The sequence below is a fragment of the Struthio camelus genome, chromosome 1 (genome assembly GCF_040807025.1).
Source record: "Struthio camelus isolate bStrCam1 chromosome 1, bStrCam1.hap1, whole genome shotgun sequence".
NCBI lineage: Eukaryota > Metazoa > Chordata > Aves > Struthioniformes > Struthionidae > Struthio > Struthio camelus.
In genome coordinates this window covers 67,038,564-67,059,219 of record NC_090942.1, presented here as the reverse complement: position 1 = coordinate 67,059,219, position 20,656 = coordinate 67,038,564, and the positions used below count along the sequence as shown (strand labels likewise).

General features: G+C 42.1%; 1 protein-coding gene across 2 annotated transcripts in view; it reads right to left on the bottom strand.

Moving 5' to 3' along the window:
• The window catches only part of SYT10 (synaptotagmin 10), a 59,901-nt gene extending 57,648 nt beyond the window's left edge, over positions 1-2,253 (bottom strand). For both annotated transcript variants that reach the window (XM_068945958.1, XM_068945948.1), the window contains exon 1: positions 2,096-2,253. In XM_068945958.1, coding sequence (XP_068802059.1) covers positions 2,096-2,246 — 151 coding nt within the window. In that variant the 5' untranslated portion in view covers positions 2,247-2,253. The remainder of the gene's footprint in view (positions 1-2,095) is intronic.
• Between the last annotated feature and the right edge of the window lie 18,403 nt (positions 2,254-20,656).

Below are 20,656 nucleotides of genomic sequence, written 5' to 3'. Positions count from 1 at the left end.
TGTGGACAACATTCACTCTATTTATAGAGATGAATAGGAACTCTCTATGCATTTGAAGAGTAGGAGAGAGACACCTCTACAATTATCTGTTCACCTTTCAATAACCACATTTCTCTCAACCGAAACACTGTAATTACAGCCTACACTTCATAAAATTCACGTGAGTGTACACACAAGTGATATAAATATCTTCTCTATCCAAATTTACATATTAAAATACTGTCAAGTATCAATAATGACTGTCTGTCTGTTCCTTCTCTGGGGTCAGAAAGTATTTAAATATGCTTGCTAGCAGTGTTATTAATTAATGAGACAATGTTTAACTTAATGCGAGTGTAAACACAGTTGACACCCATCATCTAATAGTGGTTTTCTTTTAAGGTGGAAAAAGTGAGGTTTAGGGACTTAGCTGAGATGTGGGACCAGTGGTTCAAGCCCCTGGTCTGCCAGTTATCGACTTTTTCTAATTCAATAACTTCAGATTAGGGATTTTAAAGTAAAACTCTTAACAACACTGTTGACTTTGAAGAAACGTACAAACAGCTGCTTTTATCATCATATGCAATGCACTATCAAGGCAAGCACTGAGGATTCAAATCTTCGAAAGAGGAAACTTTGCTTTACCGTATGGGACATTTTTGTATTCTTCGCATCCCACCTGTTTATATGGAAATATTCGCTGAAACACCTAATACTGACCCCTTGTGCAGTAATCTCTAAATGCCAGACAGAGAAACTAATCTTTTCAGAGTCCCGTTTTTTCAGACTCTGTAAAGTAGTCTGATTTTAATGCAATCTCCTACGATTTGGACCATGATGATTAACACTAGTGTGTGACTAGCGGGTGCTTGGTAAATTGCATGTACAAACAACAGCCACCGCGATCCGGGGTGGTTACCCCCCCGCCCCGACCGGACCGGACCGTGCCGTGCCGAGCCGAGCCGAGCCGGCCCCGCTAGAGCCGCCGCGGCCGCCTTCACTGGCCGAAAAGTCCGCGCTGCCTCCAAACGTCTTAACCCAGCGAAAAGCCCTGGGAGACGCGTGTAGGTGCCGAAGTTGGGAAGAAGATCGCTCCTCCCTCAGGAAGGCAGCGGCAACAGTTTTCGTTTCTGAGATGATACAAATATTCCGGATTGTGCAGTAAAATCTGTCGGCATTGAAATAATAATAATAAATGAATGACCTGCTGGCTGTTATGAATGACCTGGCTTGGCGTTAATCTTTTTAAAAAATTGGCAGTGAACGTTTGTTACTTGCTGGCCATGAGTGACACAAGCTGTCTATTCCCATTTATGCACCGACAGAACAGTTTAACCAACCACTTCAGCTAGACATTAAGCACAGAACTTGGACCGATTTTCAAACCTCGTCCTAAAAACAAGTAGGATGCGAAACCACGGGTCTAAATGGTACCGTACAGAATAACGCAAAAGAGGAGAGCCGATTCTCAAAGGTCCAGACAATACAGACATCTGCGAGCAAAGATAACACCGTTAGGAGTCAAAATCCTGGCTTCGACTCCGATAACGCTTCTGGTTTCAGAAAATCTAAATAAACCTCCTCAATTCTTCCCGGACCGGTCCTGGACCGGGTCGCACCGGAGGGCTGCGGTGACTCTACAGGTGGGCACTGCCTGGCAGAAAGCTCCCTTGCGCTCCCCAGGGGCTGACGGCGGGGAGATTCAACATCGCAGCGCCCATTGAGAAAGCGCCTCGGTCTCTGTCAAGTTTCATCGCCTCAGCAGTGAGTCACGGGCTGGAGGGCTCTGCCTCCAGCTGCGCCCCGACCTCCGCGGACAGCCCGGCCTCGCCCCCCTCCCCGCGGTCCCCGGGGTGGGGACAGGGGGCACGGACGCGCGGGGACGGCTGCGGGGCAGGCGAGGGAGAGCCGGCGCTGCCGTCGCACCGAGCCGTGCTGCCCACCGGCGCCGGCTCCCCCCTCGCCCCGGCTGGGGACACCTGGCCCAGAGAGGGCGGAGGAGAGGGGCTCCCCTCTCCGGCTGCGCGGCGGCGGCACGTCGGGGCGCGTTTCCCTCCCCTCTGCCCGGACTCCGCTCCCCGTGCCGGCCCCACATCCCACCGCCGTGCCCCCCTACCTGTGCCGCCGATGCCCTGGCGGGCCGTCTCCAGGGGGAAGATACCGGCGCACTTCTCCCGCTCCACCTGCCCGCCGAGGCACAGCTCGGAGATGATCTGCAGCGCCTTGTGGCACAGGCTGCCCACGCCGTCCTCCGCCGGGAAACTCATCTTCGCCGCCGGCCTGCCGCGGCCGCTACGCCATGGCCGGCGCGGAGCGGCGGGGCCGCGGAGGGCGGCGGCGGCGCGGTGCCCGCCTCAGCCGGCCAGCGCGCCCGGGGGCGCAGCGCGGAGTGGTGGCCGCCGAGCGGGCGCGCTGCGAGTGAGCCGGGGCGCTGCTCCGTAGAAGTAGTGAAGGGCGAGGGAGGGAGGAGGCGGGGAGGGGGGAAAAGGGGGGGGGGGAGGAAAAAAAAGGCTCCACTTAGCAACGCCTTTTGTGCCTAGCGGGCTTCGGTAGCGCCTCGGCCAATGGCGGCCCAGCCCGCGCTGGGGGGGGGGGGGGAGGAGGGAGGGCAGGTGGCGGCGGCGGCGGGTGCCGCGGGCCTCCGCCGGAAAGTTTTCCGTCGCCCCGCCTGCCCTCGGGGCCGGGCTGCGCCGTGCCGGGAGGAGCGAACCGCCCCGCTGCTCCGCGGCGCCCAGGTGAAGGTGCGAGGTGCGGGGATCTGCCCCCTGCCCGCTCTCTCTCTCTCCCCCCGCCGACGGTTGGCGGGCGCGCGGCGGCCGGTAACGGCTGCTAACGGCTGCCGGCCCCGAGCAGCCGCGGCGGTGCGGGCGGGGCGCGCTGGCAGAGCGAGGAGAAGAGCGGGCGCGGGTCGGGAGGCTGTCGGCGGCGGCCGTTGGGGCAGGCGCTCCGTGAGGGCCCTGTTGTCGCCTTCGTGCTCCGCCGCGCAGCGCCGCGCCCGCGACGGGCGGGAGCCGACCGCGCTTCTCGGGGTGCGGCCTGCCTGGTTTGTCGCCGTGCTTGAGCTCGTTGCGAGCCCACTCCGGTTATTTTCCCGCTACGCTCTCTTGTCGAGTGTCATCGTAAAAGCAGTCGGACAGGGCGACGTCAGATAACTTCGTTAGCCAAATCACCCTCTCTACTACACTTTTCAGCGGAATTAATAGTTGACCTCAGCTGTTTCTCTAACTTGCAAAGGCTTTAGAGCAGCCTTCCAACCAGTCCAGTCTAGCTCCCTGATAAGTTTTATTGAAGTTGTTTCGTTATAAAGACAGAAGTTGGAGGTACTCTGTGTGCCGCAACATATTAAAAAAAAAGAAATCAGTGTGGCACATGCTGCTAATGTTCTTTCAATTTTTGGCTGCACAGCAGAGAAAGACCTCATGCTATCAGTTTGATAATAAACTTACTGATACTCTTACACTTTTTTATATTTGTGGAAAAAACCCTCTTTGATAGCATGTGTATGTTTTCCAGTACTTTACACAGCTAATTAGACATAGTTGAAAAAGAAGTCTGCTAGCAGTGTGCTTAAAGGCGCTGCATCTGGTGTGCTGCTGGAATTCTCGGTTTCGTAAACATCAGAAGTTAACTGGGACGCTACTGTGCTTTTTTCCTGATTTCAGTTTTTTTATCTGCTACCTGAACATTAATAATTGCTATTTTATTGAATGCAAAGTTTAATGTTTGAAAACTTTATAACTGTCAATTAACAACTGTATAAATGATGACATATTACAGAAATATGTTTATGTCGGTTGTAGTGCTGAATCTTATATAGAAAAAATACTTGTAAAAATCAGTCATTTGGCATTTGAAGGCCCATGCATTTGTACAGAAGAATTCATGCACATGTATTTTTCAAAATCTTAGGAAACTAGTAGACTCTGTAGTACACAAGCTGTAGCGTCGACAGAGATTATGTTCCTTAAAGCTTTTTCGTAGATATAGCAGGTATTTCAGAAATAACAGATGCTGCTAAAAAATCCTTCCCTGTTCAATGCATTTCCTGAGACTAGTGTTGTCAAAACTCTGTGTTATTTCTGCAGAGTGTTCTGACAACTCCGAGAACGTTTAGACTCTCACTGTAACTAGTCAGGGCACAGAATTCTGGAGACCTATCTGAAGACTCATTTAACCTTCATAGGGATCTAAATCAGGATGATCATCTCATCAAAATAGGCTTGCTGACAATAAAAAAATTACTGTACATGTTTTAATTACAGTGAAGAAAACTGATGCTTACCTCCAGACTTCAAAATATGAGCCTATTTACTGTTCATGTAGTATTTGCAGCCCTGTTCTCAAAATTGTCATGCACCACCCATAATTAATCAGTCTGTTTATTTTTGAGACATATAACTTAACAGCAGCTAGCAGGAAATGCATATAAAGACTGAGGAAGGAAGAGTCTTGACTAGATATCATAGTCTTCACAGAAGGACTGCATTAAAAGTCTGAGCTATTTCTGTTTCTGAACTCTTCTGCAGACTCTGTTTGTGCCCGTGGATGTCTCACACAGTCCATCAGTGAAATCTTTGTCTCAAGATTACTGGCAGTTGAATGCAACAGAGCCAAAATTTTACACATAGATCAGTTTGCTGCACTGTAAAATGGGAATGTCTCCTTTCTTCAACCCTTTTTCTTCCTCATTTACTTATATAGTAAGTCTTTGATACATTCTTATGTTGTTCACCTTCTCACACAATGAGACCTTCGTTTCACTGGAGATCTTAGCATCCTGTGTATTACTATCACTAGTGAGAGAATTGATAAGTACGTGTATGTGGAAAAACACAATGAGATATAATCTACATTGCCGTATTTGAAAAATTATGAAAACTGAGATTTTCAGATATATGTTGGGAGGTAGGTACCTGTGGTCTATGACAGGTACCCAGCTGGTACCTGTATTGGCAGTCCTAAGTACTTTTGAAAATGCTTTTAGGTATACAAAAAATTCCAGCCACAATCTGTAGTGCCACTGCCTCTTTATCAGGTACATCACAGTTCTGCATCATCCTGTTCTTTCAGTAAGTAGCATAGATAGAAACTTAAATTCATCAGTAGAACAGTCCTCAGCCTGAGTACTGTGAGATGAATTTTGCCAGGAGGTGAATGATTCTACTAATGAGATAGGTTCACTCTCTGTCCTAAACCAGATCCAAATGTATCTGTTGTTGGGGACAAGTTATTGCAGAAGAACATTCTTCCCTTGTGTGCAGAGTTTAGTCAAAAGTGTGAATTCAGGTTAGGAATCGTGTCCTTTCTCTCGAATGTACTCTTTCAGTGGAAAAACACTTCTTTTGTATATGAAAGGACATAAAATCTTTTTTCCTAGCTTCAGTTTCCACTGCTTGGATCTTCAGTAGTCTGGAAGTTTTAAAATGACTTTGCAATTGCATCATGTGCCCTTGTGTCCACAAAGCCCAGGTACTGTAGTTCCCCTTTGGAAGTGCTCTGAGGCTGCCTCCCTGCACGTGATTTGTTATAACACAGTGGACCCATGACTCCTGTGTTCCCACTGCTGGGATCACAGTGCCTACCCACTCTTACTATGCTGACTGCCAATCATTGCCAAGTTCATATTGACTTGGCTCCTTTTTAGTGCTTGGCATGTACTAAGGCAGAAAATTACCTTTTTTGTTTACATTAATTGCATGTATTCGCATCCCCATGTTGCCCGTGCAAGATCTAACCAGTTAGGGTTAGGGTACTAAGCTTTGGACTAGGTAAACGTGGGATAAATACTCTGTTTTGTAAGAGGGATCCTTCAACACTGCGTTAGGATTTTTGAAGTTTAGTCCAAAGCATGTGGACAGCCTGAAGACAGAATATGGTTCAGATGTATTACAGAGTTATGCTGCGCTACTAAGTTTATAGTTTTATTGTGGCTGCGCCGCAATTTATCTGGTGTGAATGAGGAAAGATGGGCTGGTCTAGTGAGCATTGAGTCACAAGTGCTCTCTCTGCTGCAGGTGATGACAAATAAGTGTAAAAATGGCCATAAGTATATGCCACAGTTGATGGCTTTTGACCACTTGTCTGTCTTGAATTCAGCCATACTGGCAGTTTACAATACCAAGAAGTCTGCAGTAGGAAATAGGCTCTGACTACGTTTGTAGCCAGGCTTGCAAGTTTCCCTTCTATAGAGATACAGAGGCTGGCCCTATGGGTTCAGCGGGGCATGGTCAAGTAGAGGCTTTATAGATACCTGCAGAGAGAACTATGCTTTGTTCCCTTGCTCGTAACTTGTGCAATTTTCAGTAGCTCTCCTCTGTGCTTCTTGTACATCATGTCTAGTTTTTGTCATAAGGACTCACTCTGTACTTTTAACAAAATGGCACCCTGGTCTTAGCTGGAGCCTTCAAGTATTGCTGTATCTTTTTACCTCAGCTGATAATTTGGCCTTGGTTCCTTGATTTAGGATTAAATGAGGATACCAAAAAAAACCAACACAACTGAGGGAAGAGAAACATTTCCACTTTAGGCTTTTAAGAAGCTGTGAGTACAAGAAGAAAGTGAAAACACAGGTGAAGTTACAGATGCAGATTTTTCCTGATAGCATTCCCTTAACTTTTAAATCCCTTTTAAATAGCAAAATAAACTCTAAAGCATTAAGGATTGCTTTAGTCTGGCTGAATATTTTTAACCCTCTAATTTTGAATAAGAAGTGCCTTTCACCGCTAATGTAAAAAGAATAGCTGTCTGACAGGCATTATTACAGTTATACAGCAATCCAGGAGGCAGTCAAAGCGGAACGTTCCTAACCTGCAAATTAGAGAGAAAGGGTGCCGTGAGCAAAGTAAAGGTGCCTGTAATAATAGGCTGAAACGTTATGTCAGTGGGATATGGGAATGCTGTTTTCCTTTGTTTCTTTGTCATCCTAATTGTATAAAGATGAGATCATTTTGGCCAGAGTTTGGCCTCCACTCTTGAGGTAAAAGGCTAACACGTAAATCCACAACGCATGAAATCATTATGCCCTTCTTTGTTGTGATATGAAAGGTAACTACATAGCATTATTTTGTCATCAGAGCAAATATTAAATAGGTTGGGAGGCAGCTTCTAGCTTTTTGAATATTCAGAACAGCCTCCTTAAAAGAGGGCTGTGGCCTCACGGCTAGAGCAATGAAGGGCCACAGTTCTGAGTTCCCATTTTCTAACAGGCTTCGGGCTGTCCCTGTGACTTTGAGAGAGACCCTTAATTTCTCTGAGCCTCAGTTACAAACTGTAGAATGAGGATAGTAACTCTATCTGTTATCCTTTATTTTTCTTGCGTACTTGAGTGTTTTGAAGAACGCTTATGAATAGGTATCCTTTCCTAGTTTTAGGGGTCACACAACACAAATGGGTTACATTTCCATTTTTTCCATCATTCTTCTCATTGTGCTCTTCTCACTTCTGTACTTTCATAGTACTTGCTACAGTGGAGACCTCATCTGGGTTGCTTTCTCCAAATTCTGCTTTACTACTAAATAAGACACATAATATAAAAGAGGCACCCCTCTCCCCCCATTTGGTCCAAACAGATAGTGCCTCGATTTCCAGAAATGCTGAGCAACGACTATGTCATTTTTTTCACATAATGTGGCATAGTTGGTGTATAAGTCCACTGAAAGACTGAGCAATGAGAGTCCTACAGTTTTTTTACGGGCAGCTAAAGTAACTTCTGAGAGTCAGCAGCAGTAACGTTTGCAGTTTTGTGGAAATGTTTCTTAAAAGATGTATGGCATGGAATAATTTATGGAGATTTAAGATGTTGTAATTCCTTGAGAATAATTGGTTAGAGACAGAGGGCAAAGTGATTACTATTCTATTTTATATCTAGTTGTGCTTTGTAAGTGATACATGGGCTGGGGAGGTTTCTGGTGTGTCAAATCCTGAATCCACTGTGAATTGTTTGCTTTTCAGCTACTAACTGGTAATTAAATAAAGCACAATTTTTGGCTAAGTCATAAGCATGCGGTATGATCTTTTCTGTGGCCATTTGAGCAGAAAGAATAAGTAAAGCAATAGATCTGGTAGCCAGTGGATCCTGAGAGGTCACTCTGGCTGCCTCAGAGAATGACTGTATGGCCTCGTATCTCGCTTGTCCCGTATAAGCATATTAAGATCTACCTACCCGGTTATGTACAAAGGAGTTACGAAAATTCATTGATTAATGATTACAAAATGAACAGGGAGCAGCAAGGACCAGCTGCTTCCTAAGGGATGGGGAGCCAAGGGGAATAACACAGCTGGCAGGACAGGGCTTTGCCAGCCAGGGCCCTGTCCCGCAGTACCTGGATGAGGGAGTGGGGCAGGTCCGTGAGTAGAGCCAGGTTCAGCTGAGAGTCCAGGCCAGCAGGCAAGTCTGCGGTGATGACACAGGTCCGAGTCAAGCTGGGCAGTCAATTGCAAGTCAGGGTCAGGATCAGGTCCAGTGATCTCTGGGCAGGTCTGTGATGACGAGGCAGGTCCTGAGGTCAAGCTGGGAAGCCAATCTGTGGGTCAGGGTTGGGACTGCTGGGGCCTATGGCTGGGCAGGGCAGGGCCGTGGCAAGGCTGGAGCGCAGCACTACTGTGCCATCGCAGGGCGGGGACTGACAGCCCCAGACTGGGCTGAAATGGGGGCCTGGGGCTGGGCAGGGTGGGGGAGGCATGGAGCAGTGGGCAGGGACAGTAAGACCTGTTGGTGCCCTCAGGGCCCTGGCAATTGATATTTAAAAGGTCAGAATTATTATTAGTTGTAACTACAGAGTGCTTAGAAAACGTCAGCTGGCTAATCTTCAGTCATAAATAGGTTGAGACAGTGGTTGAAGGTGTGGTGCTCTGTGATGAGGTAGCTCCAGGCGCTGAGGCAAGGCAGCAGTGACTTCTGTCGTATGATGAGTAATTGCATGTTGGAGGAGCTGAGAAGAACAATCTGGAGACAGTGCCTTCCTCTGATAGCCTTTTTTACCAGATGAAGTGTTGTGAGGCTAATAAGCCTTTTATGTCTGTCATTTCTCAGGTGAAGGGCTTCCTTGTCTCTGCTCACTGACAACTGGCTGGATCACCTGCATCACACACAGTTTTTCACCTACTGGTGAAAGACAGAAGAAAGGGAAGGTCACAGAGAAACCATGTATTTGAGCATGCGTGTATGAATGACATGGTGCCTTAAAAGGACATATTCTATCAATAGGTAGCATGTTAATAATCTTCATTTCCTTTTTCTTTCCAGCTACCTTCCCTTCTTTCTTTTAGTTTCTCTTATTGAGGGATAAGTTCATGACTGGCAGTAGAGAGGTTTTTTTCAGCTATGGATAAGAAGTCATGCTGACATAATGTTATGATTTAGGAAATAAAGTAGGCTTGAAAAATTCAATGATTTTTTTTTTTTTCTGGCTAGACTTTTCAAAGTTTTTCCTCAAGGCCAGCTTCATTAAAATAACTTTGTCTCTGATGATACAGACCAGCCATAAGCCCTGGTGAAATAAGGTATGTGTTGCTACTAGAGTAGTTCAATGCAGTCAGACTTTACTGATGAATTTGGGTCATTCATCTGCATCTAATGAATTTATGTCCATGTGTGCCTTCTAGTGAGATGGCTATGAGCATGCTCCTTATTGATTTCCAAAAGCTATTATCAGACTGAATCCAGCCAAAAGCAGCTTGTTTGATGATTATCCTTCTTTATGCGTTTGTCTGTACCTGATTGTTTCATGGTAGACTTCCTGCTATAGCAGCTCCAAATTTGGCTTCCATAGTATTTCATTAAGAAGCCAATAAATTAAGGATTTTGTGACCCATTCTTTTGTATCCCCTCTCACTATAGCAAACACACAATTTAGTGGATGTATATTTAGGTCCTGATGGTACATTGTGCAGAACTCACTGGAATAATGCATGGTAGTGTTTTTTTTTAAATTACATTTATTTTGAAGGACCATGCTCTTTTGGTACAATACATGAAGACATCTTCTGTTTAAGCTAATTGGAATAAAATAGGTCAACTATTTATGAAATGAAAACCTGTTCATCTATGGTATCAGTAGCCACTGAACAAATTATTACATCTATATCAATCATTTAGTTCCATGTAATAGAAATAAATAATTACAGCTGAGCATTGTCAAAAGAGTAAAGCTTCATGCTTTAAAAAGACACCAGCTCTGCCTCGACATTCATTCATGATAGATGAGCCTCATTTCAGCATTTGTTGAGCAGCAGGAGACCTTTATCCTGTGACATTGTTCAATTCCACTGTCATTATTTCTTAATTATCTCTATCATCACTAGTTTGGAGCTTGGTATATGTTACTGGCCAAATTCGGCTTTGACTTAAGTGGGTACAGTGCCATTTACTCTCAACAGAAAATAGGTCTGGGTCAGGAGTGAACTTAATTCTCAGTTCTTAGCCAGTGATTCATGATCTATTTTTCCTTGTTCACAACAGATTCTGGAAAATGAGCTCAGGAAAATAATTTTTACAATGCGAAAATGCTATTAAATACCTATCTGGGGATCAGTCTCACCCTGCTATCTTCCCCTGCTCATTTTCCTTTCCTCCTGCCTTAAGTCTGCTCGGGTAAAAGGAAAGGGTGCCTGAAATGTCCTACAAGCCAGTTTAGCCATTTTCACCATGAGCATGTTGTTTTCAGGGCTGAAGGTGACAGCGAGAATGTAGTGCTCCCTAGTCATTCTCAACTAGTGCTGTTCCCTTAAGTAACTGAAAATTAATCAAATTCCCCCTGCTGTGCTCGAGTCTTTTGTGCTTCAAAACATACTACATAATACTTTGGCTTGACCATGGGACCTTAGTAATGTGATGTATCATTTGTGACGATGAGAGAGCCTGGAAACCTGTGTTGAGTTCCCAGTTACATCACAGTGAATGAATTCTGTTAGGCTTAGAATAATGTTGTTTATTCTCTATTATTTTGTAAATTAATTTTTCATTGAGAGAAAGGAGCTAATCTCTGGTAATTCTAATTGACGCAGCTTCAATTTTGCATAATCAGTCATTTCAAGGATTTCTTCCTAGCCCTTAATCAGAACTCTCCCTTTAGTTTATAAGCAGAGGAATAAACCAGAAACAAAGTGCAAATACAGTGAATTAGCAGCAAGCAAAGGTCTATCTGTGGACTCTTTCATACATATTTCCATTAACAACTAGAGTGCAGTTGCTACTCCCCGAAGAATTTGGTAGGGATAGGAGCCCGCAGCGTGCGTGTCTTCCCAGAAGGGATGGGAAGGGAGGAGATAGGGCCGTGGCATCAGTTCTTTCTCCAGCTGACAAAATGAGCAAGCCTGGTGCACCGGGAGAAGCATACTGCACCTCTCTGAAGGGTTATCTTTCTTCTTTCACATGTGGCCTGAGGGGAGTCAGAATTCCTTCCGGACGCCTCCTGGTGCAATGGTTGTGGTTTTGCAAATGGCATGAATCAGCACCAGGAAGGCTGATTCCCTCCACCTCTCTCAAACTCTGATTGTCCATCATGAATTAATTAATACATCTGAAAGTACAGTATTTGCATATTTGTTGATATGCTGTGTGAGCATTGAGGAAATTGACACCAAGCAGCAGAATCTGCATAGAGGTCATAGCTATTCATGATTACCAAGGCTGTATCAGGGCTGTTTTTTTTTAAGCGCACTACATTCTTTCATGTTTATTACTCAGCTTCTTTGAATATGCTATCACATTGGCCCACCACACTGATAGGAATCCTGTGGATGTTTCCACAGACGGACGAATGGATCAGGACGTATGACTGTATACCATATTAGCAATTCAAGCATGTAAACCAACTCATTTCAAATGTGGCTGAATCATGAAGACTCTTCATATCAGGATTTCTAACTCGTCACTCAATCATTGTACATATATATGAGCACTATTTACCTAAATAAAGTCTGGTGAGTCATACATAGTTTAAGGGGTGGGAGCAGAGCCAAATCTTGCTAGTACATCTGAGTCTGCCACCCTAAAACGTGGTTCACTGATTTTTCACAGACAGTTTTTCCTGATATCCGATCTCTATGTCCTTAAAAGAAGGTGTTATAACATCCATTTCATTCACAAAATGCATATCTGAGCAGGAAAGTGACAGAGCTGTAGACAATGTTTTATTGTTTCAAAGTCCCTGAAGAAAATCTATACCTGCAATATGGGACTCCTACATTTGTTCAGAACTAGCTGTCACGAGTGTTAGGTATTTATTCTTTTAAAGCTGTGAGCTTTCCCAGTCGGCTTACCACTAGCATACTCAAAGAGAAAGAGGAGCTAATAAACATGATGATAAAATAATATGATGATGATTTTAATCAGCCTTATATTAACTGACTGTAAACAAACCTCTGGAGTAGTCTAATTACAGCACCTTCCCATATACTGTAAAATTCAGGAATTAGACCACAGTTTTAAGGTAGAATCACTGCCAAATAACTGTTCATTGAGCGTTTAGTGATTCTCTCTTAATAGTTAATGATGCCCTTGTTCATCTCTCATTGAGATGATGAACTTGAAAGAAGCAGATTTTAAAGCAAAGAGACAAAGTTAAAAGCAAGCTTTTTTGTTACACTTAAAAACTATTACAGTAGTTTGGAGTGTTGCACTGTAAATATCAGCTTCTCCTCCCAGTAAATATGGCCAAATTCATCTCCATATCCAGTCATCACAGGATGTAATAGAGAGAAGGCTGCAAAGAATCCAACTGCAGTCTGGTTATGAGGCTAGTCCTATACTCAGGTTTTGATGTGCTTTAGGGCAGTCTAACAGCTTTTCTAAAACATACCAACTGATGATAACTCTGTGATGCCAGTCCATCGGCTAGAAATCAGGAAAGCTCATGAGTGCCTAAGACCTAGAACTGTAAAACAGGACTGTAGAAGATTTTATGGGTAGGATTTACCTCACCTATCCTTATTATCTACAGTCTAGATGTATGTATCTGAACCAGTCATCTGTTTGTAGCTTTTGGATACATAGAATTGGGTACTGTACTGTGATTTATCTGAGCCTTCTTACTTGTTTGCCTTAAGACAAGACAAATTGCTCCCTCAGCATTGCTGTCTACTCTTCTCCATTGGCTATAAAGGGCTGACCAGCTCAGACAAGCATGTGAATCCCACTGCAGGGCGCTACGTCCAATGCTATGATTCAGAATTTCAGTTTTTTAAGATAATAGCATCCATAAAAGGCATCAAGATTTTGCAGCATACCCAGATACCTGTGGAACCAAGAGGTTATGGGGAAGAACAGTTCCCCTTTCACTAACCTCCCAGCTCCCTACATAGTTTGATATCATGGGGATGCTTGGATTTGTCCCCTGAAGAACGTCGTTCATGGTGGAAGCCACAGGCCAAGGTAGTGCTGAAACCCCCTGGCACAGCTTCCTCCTTCACCTGCTCTTCTTCTGGGAATCTAGAGTCCTCCACTGATTCCTAGACACAAGGTCTGCCTTAGCAGTTTGCTGCGGAAAGACAGAAGTAAAGCTACTTGGTTGGTAGAACTGGAAATGGGGTGGGATGGGTTGGGAGGGAGGATTACAATAATTTATATTTTCCCTGCCTAATTCCTACCTCTGGAGCAAAGATGCCTCAGTTCTGGAGGGTGTGACTGGGGTTTGAAGGAATATGCAGAGGCTCCATTGCAGCTCATAAGACTGTTACAGAAACTAGATTAATATTAGCACCTTGTGACTCTGGAATAATTTAGTACTGCATATACTCATAATTGCAATACTGCTATGGTATTGGCATGCTGCCCATGACCACTGTAAAGTAGACATTTTCCTTCCTAAGTTCCTTGAGTGACCCAACATAGTTATCAGGCACCGATAGATCTAACATATTTTGCAAAATCCAATTGAGACCACTTTTTTTTCTAAAATTCCCATCAATGACTAGCTGTCCGCGCAATGATTCATGCAAGTATCATGAGCCTAGCAGTAAAAAGATAATAGATTTCCTGCATTTTCCTGCAGAGACAACTATTGCATAACTGCAAATACAGCACTTCCTCACTAAGTGGAATGACCTTCTTTGGGAGTCTGATCTTTTCCCTGAGAAGGACCTAACCCACATATTATAGGTGCTACACGGCAGCGTGTTAGAACAGTTGGGAAGATTCAGAAATTCTTTAGTCTACTAGACTACCCATATGACAGCAGAATTTGGACTGAAGATGGGAATCTGGCCCAATTAAACATACCTGTGGATGCAGCTGGTATTGTTGCACATTATGTGGAATTGCTTGTAAAGATTATAGATGTTTCCTCTAAGAAGTCATTGGAAAATTGTGAACTAGTGAACTAATCATTTTCTATTGGTATTCATGGGCCAGGAAACTAACATCTGTGGAAGATACTATATGGAACTTTTAAAAAAACCTGCAGTACACAATGCCTATATGATATTTTCCCAACAAATCTGATGAAAATAAAATGTAAAATAGAAGAAAGACTGGCATGAATATGAGTTGTAGACAGACAGCTACTAATGTGGTGAACATTTCCGACCAGAAAAGGTTCTTCAGGGAAACTGAGGAAAAAATTGAAAAGATAGAACCGAAGAAAAGGTAGGTAAATTGGGAAAATAAAAGGTGAATGTACGAAGTTATGCCTGTACTGACTAATGAAAAAAAAAAAACAAAAAATACCCCAAAAAACCAACAGAATAAGCAACAAACATTGATTAAAAGGTAATTACAAGACAGGAAATAAAGTAGAAAGGCAGGCTAGAACGGGAGGCTGATACTGACACCAATATGTTAGTGAATAGTCTACCAAGTAGATAGTGAATTAGTGAAGTTTGCTGATAAAATTCAGATGCACTTAATTTTGATTCAAGAGCTGGTGACATGGCATATTTATTAAAGTGTGATGGAAAGAGTTTGTGGTTACATTTGATTTGCTGGGAATTCTGACGTTCTCTAGTTAATTCCCATTGCTTGGTAGTATGAAATAGTTTTCACTTTTACTCACACTTAGTAAACAGTATGTTGATGAAACATCCCACTTACTGTTTTTATCAGTTTCAACCAAAAGTTCTGCATGTTCTTTGGCTGTGAGTAATGTTAGACCACATCAGAGAGGCTTCCTTTGAACCACAGTCTAGGAATGCATGTCTAGAATATCCCAATAAAAGGATGTGCATGCTAAAAAATTTAGAGCAAACTTTCTTTCATAGTGATTAAAATACTATCCACAATGGTGCATTCAACACTTATTAAAATATAACAGTAGTGAGCAGCACTTTAACGTACAAGGTTTGTTTAATCTCAGTTGAGTGTAGAACCATGATGGTTCATGCTTGATGGGAAGCTTGTTGAACAGTAATAATTCAATTAACATCCAAGAAGGCCATTTTATTTAAAATATTGTAGAGAGTTATATATATAAGTATATATGTGTGTATATAATACACACACACGCACAGACACACATACTTACATGTACATGTAACAGACATATATACATCTATAAGATGGTTTCTTGGTGTGCAAATTTCAGCCCCTGACTGCTCTTGCTTTCTCTTATTTATTGTCATGGTATAGTAGCAAAACAGTCCTGAAGTTGTCTGTGTAGCTGTTTATCAAAGAATCACAGAATCGTTTAGGTTGGAAGGGACCTCTGGAGATCATCTAGTCCAACCTCCCTGCTCAAGCAGGGTCACCTAGAGCATATCGCCCAGGATCACATCCAGACGGGTTTTGAATATCTCCAGCGAAGGAGACTCCACTACCTCTCTGGGCAACCTGTTCCAATGCTCAGTCACCCTCACAGTGAAGAAGTTTTTTCTCAGGTTCAGATGGAACTTCCTGTGGTTCAGTTTCTGCCCGTTGCCTCTTGTCCTGTCGCTGGGCACCACGGAGAAGAGACTGGCCTCATCCTCTCAACACTCCCCCTCCCCCCCCCTTCAGATACTTGTACACACTGATGAGATGGCCTCTCAGTCTTCTCTTCTCCAGGCTCAACAGGCCCAACTCTCTCAGCCTTTCCTCTCAGTCTGGAGAGATGCTCCAGTCCCCTAGTCATCTTTGTAGCCCTTTGCTGGACTCTCTCCAGTAGTGCCATGTCTCCCTTGTCCTGGGGAGCCCAGAACTGGACACAGTACTCCAGGTGAGGCCTCCCCAGGGCTGAGGAGAGGGGCAGGATCACCTCCCTCCACCTGCTGGCAACACTCTGCCTGATGCACCCCAGGAGACCATTGGCCTTCTTGGCCACAAGGGCACACTGCTGGCTCATGTTTAACTTGTTGTCCACCAGCACTCCCAGGTCCTTCTCTGCAGAGCTACTTTCCAGCAGGTCAACCCCCAGCCTGTCCTGGTGCATGGGATTATTCCTGCCTAGGTGCAGGACCTTGCACTTGCCTTTGTTGAACTTCATGAGGTTATCATCATGCAGTTCATGAGGTTATCATCATACAATACCTGTTTAGGACCTAATCCAAGGCCACTTGAACTAATGAAAAGATTTTTGTTAACTTCCAGGGGTTTTGGAGCAAACTCTTAAGAGTTGTCTGTTACCGAGCAAACGCACTGGATTTCTACTGTTATATAATCCTCGATCGTTAAAAAAATATTTTGAGACAATCTGAAGCAGAAGGGACGTACACGCTTTTTTTTAAATAAAAATGTGTGTGTGTACACATGCACATGATGTACTTATCTTTGAAATAGTAAATCTGCTTTAAGGCCTTTCATATACCAATACATATCTTTTAATAATATACAACTGTCTAATGTATTTTGTAGGCATTATATCTTTGGCTACTAAATAATTAATCACTTCATCTTACTTTTCAGTAGAGGGCACTCAGAACAAATCATAGATCAAAATAATATATAAAAGACACTAATCATAATGCAAGTTATTCATTAAAAACTCTCCTGTGCCTTAAAAAAGACTACCATCTATTTACATCTTTTTAAAATGTAAAACAACTATATTAAAGGATAAAACTTTGCAAAGCGTGAGTTATCTCCTGCACCCATTCTTATGTATTTCACAGTGTGATGCAAGTAACCTATTAAACTTTGAGAAAAAGTTGTTTGTTCATTTTTATGGATTAACTAGCCAGGGTCTAATAAAAAATTTAACAACTTTTTAATGAACTAAGCCTGTCCTCTCTTTCCAGGCATAATGAATAGTGTGTATAGGTCTTGACAATAGAAGTTATTCCCTTCTTTGGTACAGATCATTTAAAATATGCAAAGTAGAAAACAATCAGGCTTTGTTTCCAGCAAAAACTGAACAGTTAATAAAAGGAATAGGATCTTGAGTCCTCACTGTTTTCATCTAGCTTTTATAGCAGTATAACTCTGATGAATGCAACTATCATACCATTAAAAAACAAGAGTAATGCACTGTGGATCTGGATAAACAATTTGATTATATTACATTTCGTAAAGAAATACTGCAAATTCAAATGAGCTTTTATAAAAATGCTAATATTTTAAATAATGTTCAAGAAAAGAATCAAACTTTGTTACTTAGAAGACGTTTCCAAATAGGTGTGAAACATAACAATTTTAAGGAATGAAAACTTTTGATGCCTTCCACACAACTGTTACATAAAGCTCATTTTTGTTATATTAAAATAGAAAATAAGAGCTAAGTTTCTTTGTTTTTTTTTTCATTTTATCTTACAAACATCCCAAGTTAGAATGTGTACCTGTATTTGATAAAATGAGTACTTGTGATAGTATTTAAGTGAATATAAGCCTGGCCTGACCCGAGCCCATAACCTTTGTACACAAAAAAAGTCCTGTGAAACATGGTTTCGGTAGTTTTTGTTTAGGAAAGGCTTCCTTACTTACACGGAGATTACTGTCTATCATCTGTTATGTCGAGATTAAATCTAGAAAATGGGGGTGTGTGCGTGTGTGGGTGTGTGGGTGTTGTACACCTAGAAAGAAAAATGTTATTCAAAGACTTTTAATTGTTTGAAGTTTATTTTATACCTTTTATATTTTTTCCGTCCTTGTGGAATGGTAGATCTGCTACTATTTATCCATAAAAGAGGTACAAAAAGAAAGTAAATTTTCTTATACTTTTCCCAAAGTGTGATTTCAAATTTGACCTTCTAGAGGAGAATGCCGTTCCATCTGCATACCAGTTCTTTACTGGGCATGACTTCTTGAAAAATGGTTATATTAAGGTGAATCATTGGCACACTACTTTTGAGACTCAGTGACTAGAAGTACTGACTTTAGCTATAGATATTATGAACTCATTTTGCTATGCAATGCACCTCTCTACTACTGCACTAGCCCTGCTATTCTAGTGGTAAGTTTCTGTTAAACCAGCACTGTTAATCATCCTGAAGCAGGCACCGGTTCTTTGAGACTGACCACTAGGTATTGGCAGGAAAATTGCAACTCATTTCATTTTTGAGCTAAACTGGTAGCAGAACTGGAAGCTACTCCTGTAGAGTTGAAAAGCTACAGAGCTAATCTACCATACTGCTAACTCTAAAGATTTGGCCAATGCTATATCACTGTTGGATGTAACTCAAGGCTTTTATTTTTTCGAAATGTATAACCCTGGTGATTTAGATATTGACTTTAAAGATCTTCCTAGAAGGAAGTTTATTATCTCTTCTCCATATCAGAAAAATGCATTCTGTGAATTTAAAGTAACATATGATTTCTCAAACAGGAAGCTAGTTTGTGCCGTAGCCCTACTGGAGGGAAAATTCTTGATCACAAAGTAATTTAAATGTGTTTTATAAATGTATATGTTGGGTTTGAAGAGGACTGGGACCTGAGAAGAAATATGTATACTTGATTATGCTCTTTGAAATACATATTTATATATATTTATTTATCATACACTGTTTCATGTACTCCATACCGCTAGTATTTTGAACTCCCATGATGATACTTAGCAGTGCCTCAGAAATTCACATAATAAATAGGAATGTTAAGTATTTGTGCTTCTGTTTTGCGTAAGAGTATCCTACATTATAAATTCTGACAACAAGCAGTGCCCGCATAAGGTGTTTTTGTTCAGACTAGAAGAGCAATTCCAATGTCCCCTCTTTTCGTGCTTTGGTTCATACCATGGAGTCGTCTCCAAGCTAGGAATTGGATTCCTTTCCAATGAAACTAACCTGGAAGATGAGATCCAGGAGTGTGCTCAACATGTTCCAACCACTAATGAGTATTCATTAGTCATTCATTCATCAGGGGGCCAGATTAAACCTCCTGAAAAACACAGTGTGGATATTGGGTTCTCAGCACCAACGGTTTCACCCTGCAGATCTCTCCTCTTGAGCTGTACTGCTTGCTAATACAGGCAGAATCAAAATATCACAAAACCTATATACTTCAGCCATCCTAAAAATTCTCATTATTATTTCTTGGTCCATAAATTACGCAGAAGCAGTTTATCACAGCATTTGAAAGCTGAAATTTGTGCTGGGATGGTTGATTTAAAGTGTATGTTCAGATCAGATGGTAAGCTTCATACCCTGATTAACTGAGAATGGGAATGGAATATTTATATTTATAAATTCACAGTTTGTTTTCCATATATATTCTCCAGTGGTCACTTAAGGTTCCATGTTTTATATATTTCTGCCAAAAAAGCAAGGTTACTGTAATAGTCAAACACAAAAAGGTTCATGATTATTAGCACTGTGAGAGCACATTAATCTCCTTAGAAATGATTTTACACTGTTTGCCCAAGACTAATGTGTTCTGGATGCCTTTTCTCCAACAGAAAACATAGTTTTTGATGGTTTTAATAAACATTAATAATATTAAAGTATTAATAACCACAGGAAAAGCTATTATTTTTGTTTGCAAAATAAAACATTAATGATGGCTGGAGGCATCATTGTCCTTTTGCATAATGGCATGCACTGTAGCCACACAATAAAATATCAGAAAATAAGTCTTTTATCTATTTTTTTAAAAACACAATACATTTTACTTTTTTGAAAACTTTATTTTTCAAGATGTCTGTTCCTACTTAAACTTTACATGTCACTGTCCTCACCCAACCTCAACTGCAACCTCTTGCACATATTTTCTATTAAGATGCCATAGCTGCTTAGATAAATGAAGTAAAGTGTGACTGCATAAGGAATCGTAACTGCCTGTTCCCAATAAAAAGTTTTCAAATGTGAACAAGCTTTGATGGATACTGCAAAAACCCAGGGTTTTCAGGCATCACAAGGAATTCCAGAAATTGTAAATAATGTTATAATCCATTATATGGATGCGTTTTGTTTAAGAAAATTAAAATGTGTGAGGAAACGAGCCAAGATTTTATCCTGCAAATGATTCTATGTGATGCTTGTTGATGGGTCTCTGTGTAAGTAGAGAAGCCCACCAGCAGAAAGTCATTTGCAGAACTGTGCTCTTCGTTCAGAAAAAAATGCACTGCTTGAAAAAAAAAAGCAATCTTGTACACAATCCACATTCAGGATGTAAACATCTTGAGATGTAGAGATTAACTGCTTAGTTATCAATGGCAAGCATAAAGCAGAACAATTACCAAATTGTATCAAATCTGTCATATGTTAGGTCGATCATCCTATATTTGCCAGAGTCCAGGTAGAATTTTCCTAACATCACCTTTTTGTTGACATATACTTCAAGAAAATAAGCTTTATGCTCCTTAAGTTCTTACATAATGAATGAATACAGCCATTACTCATA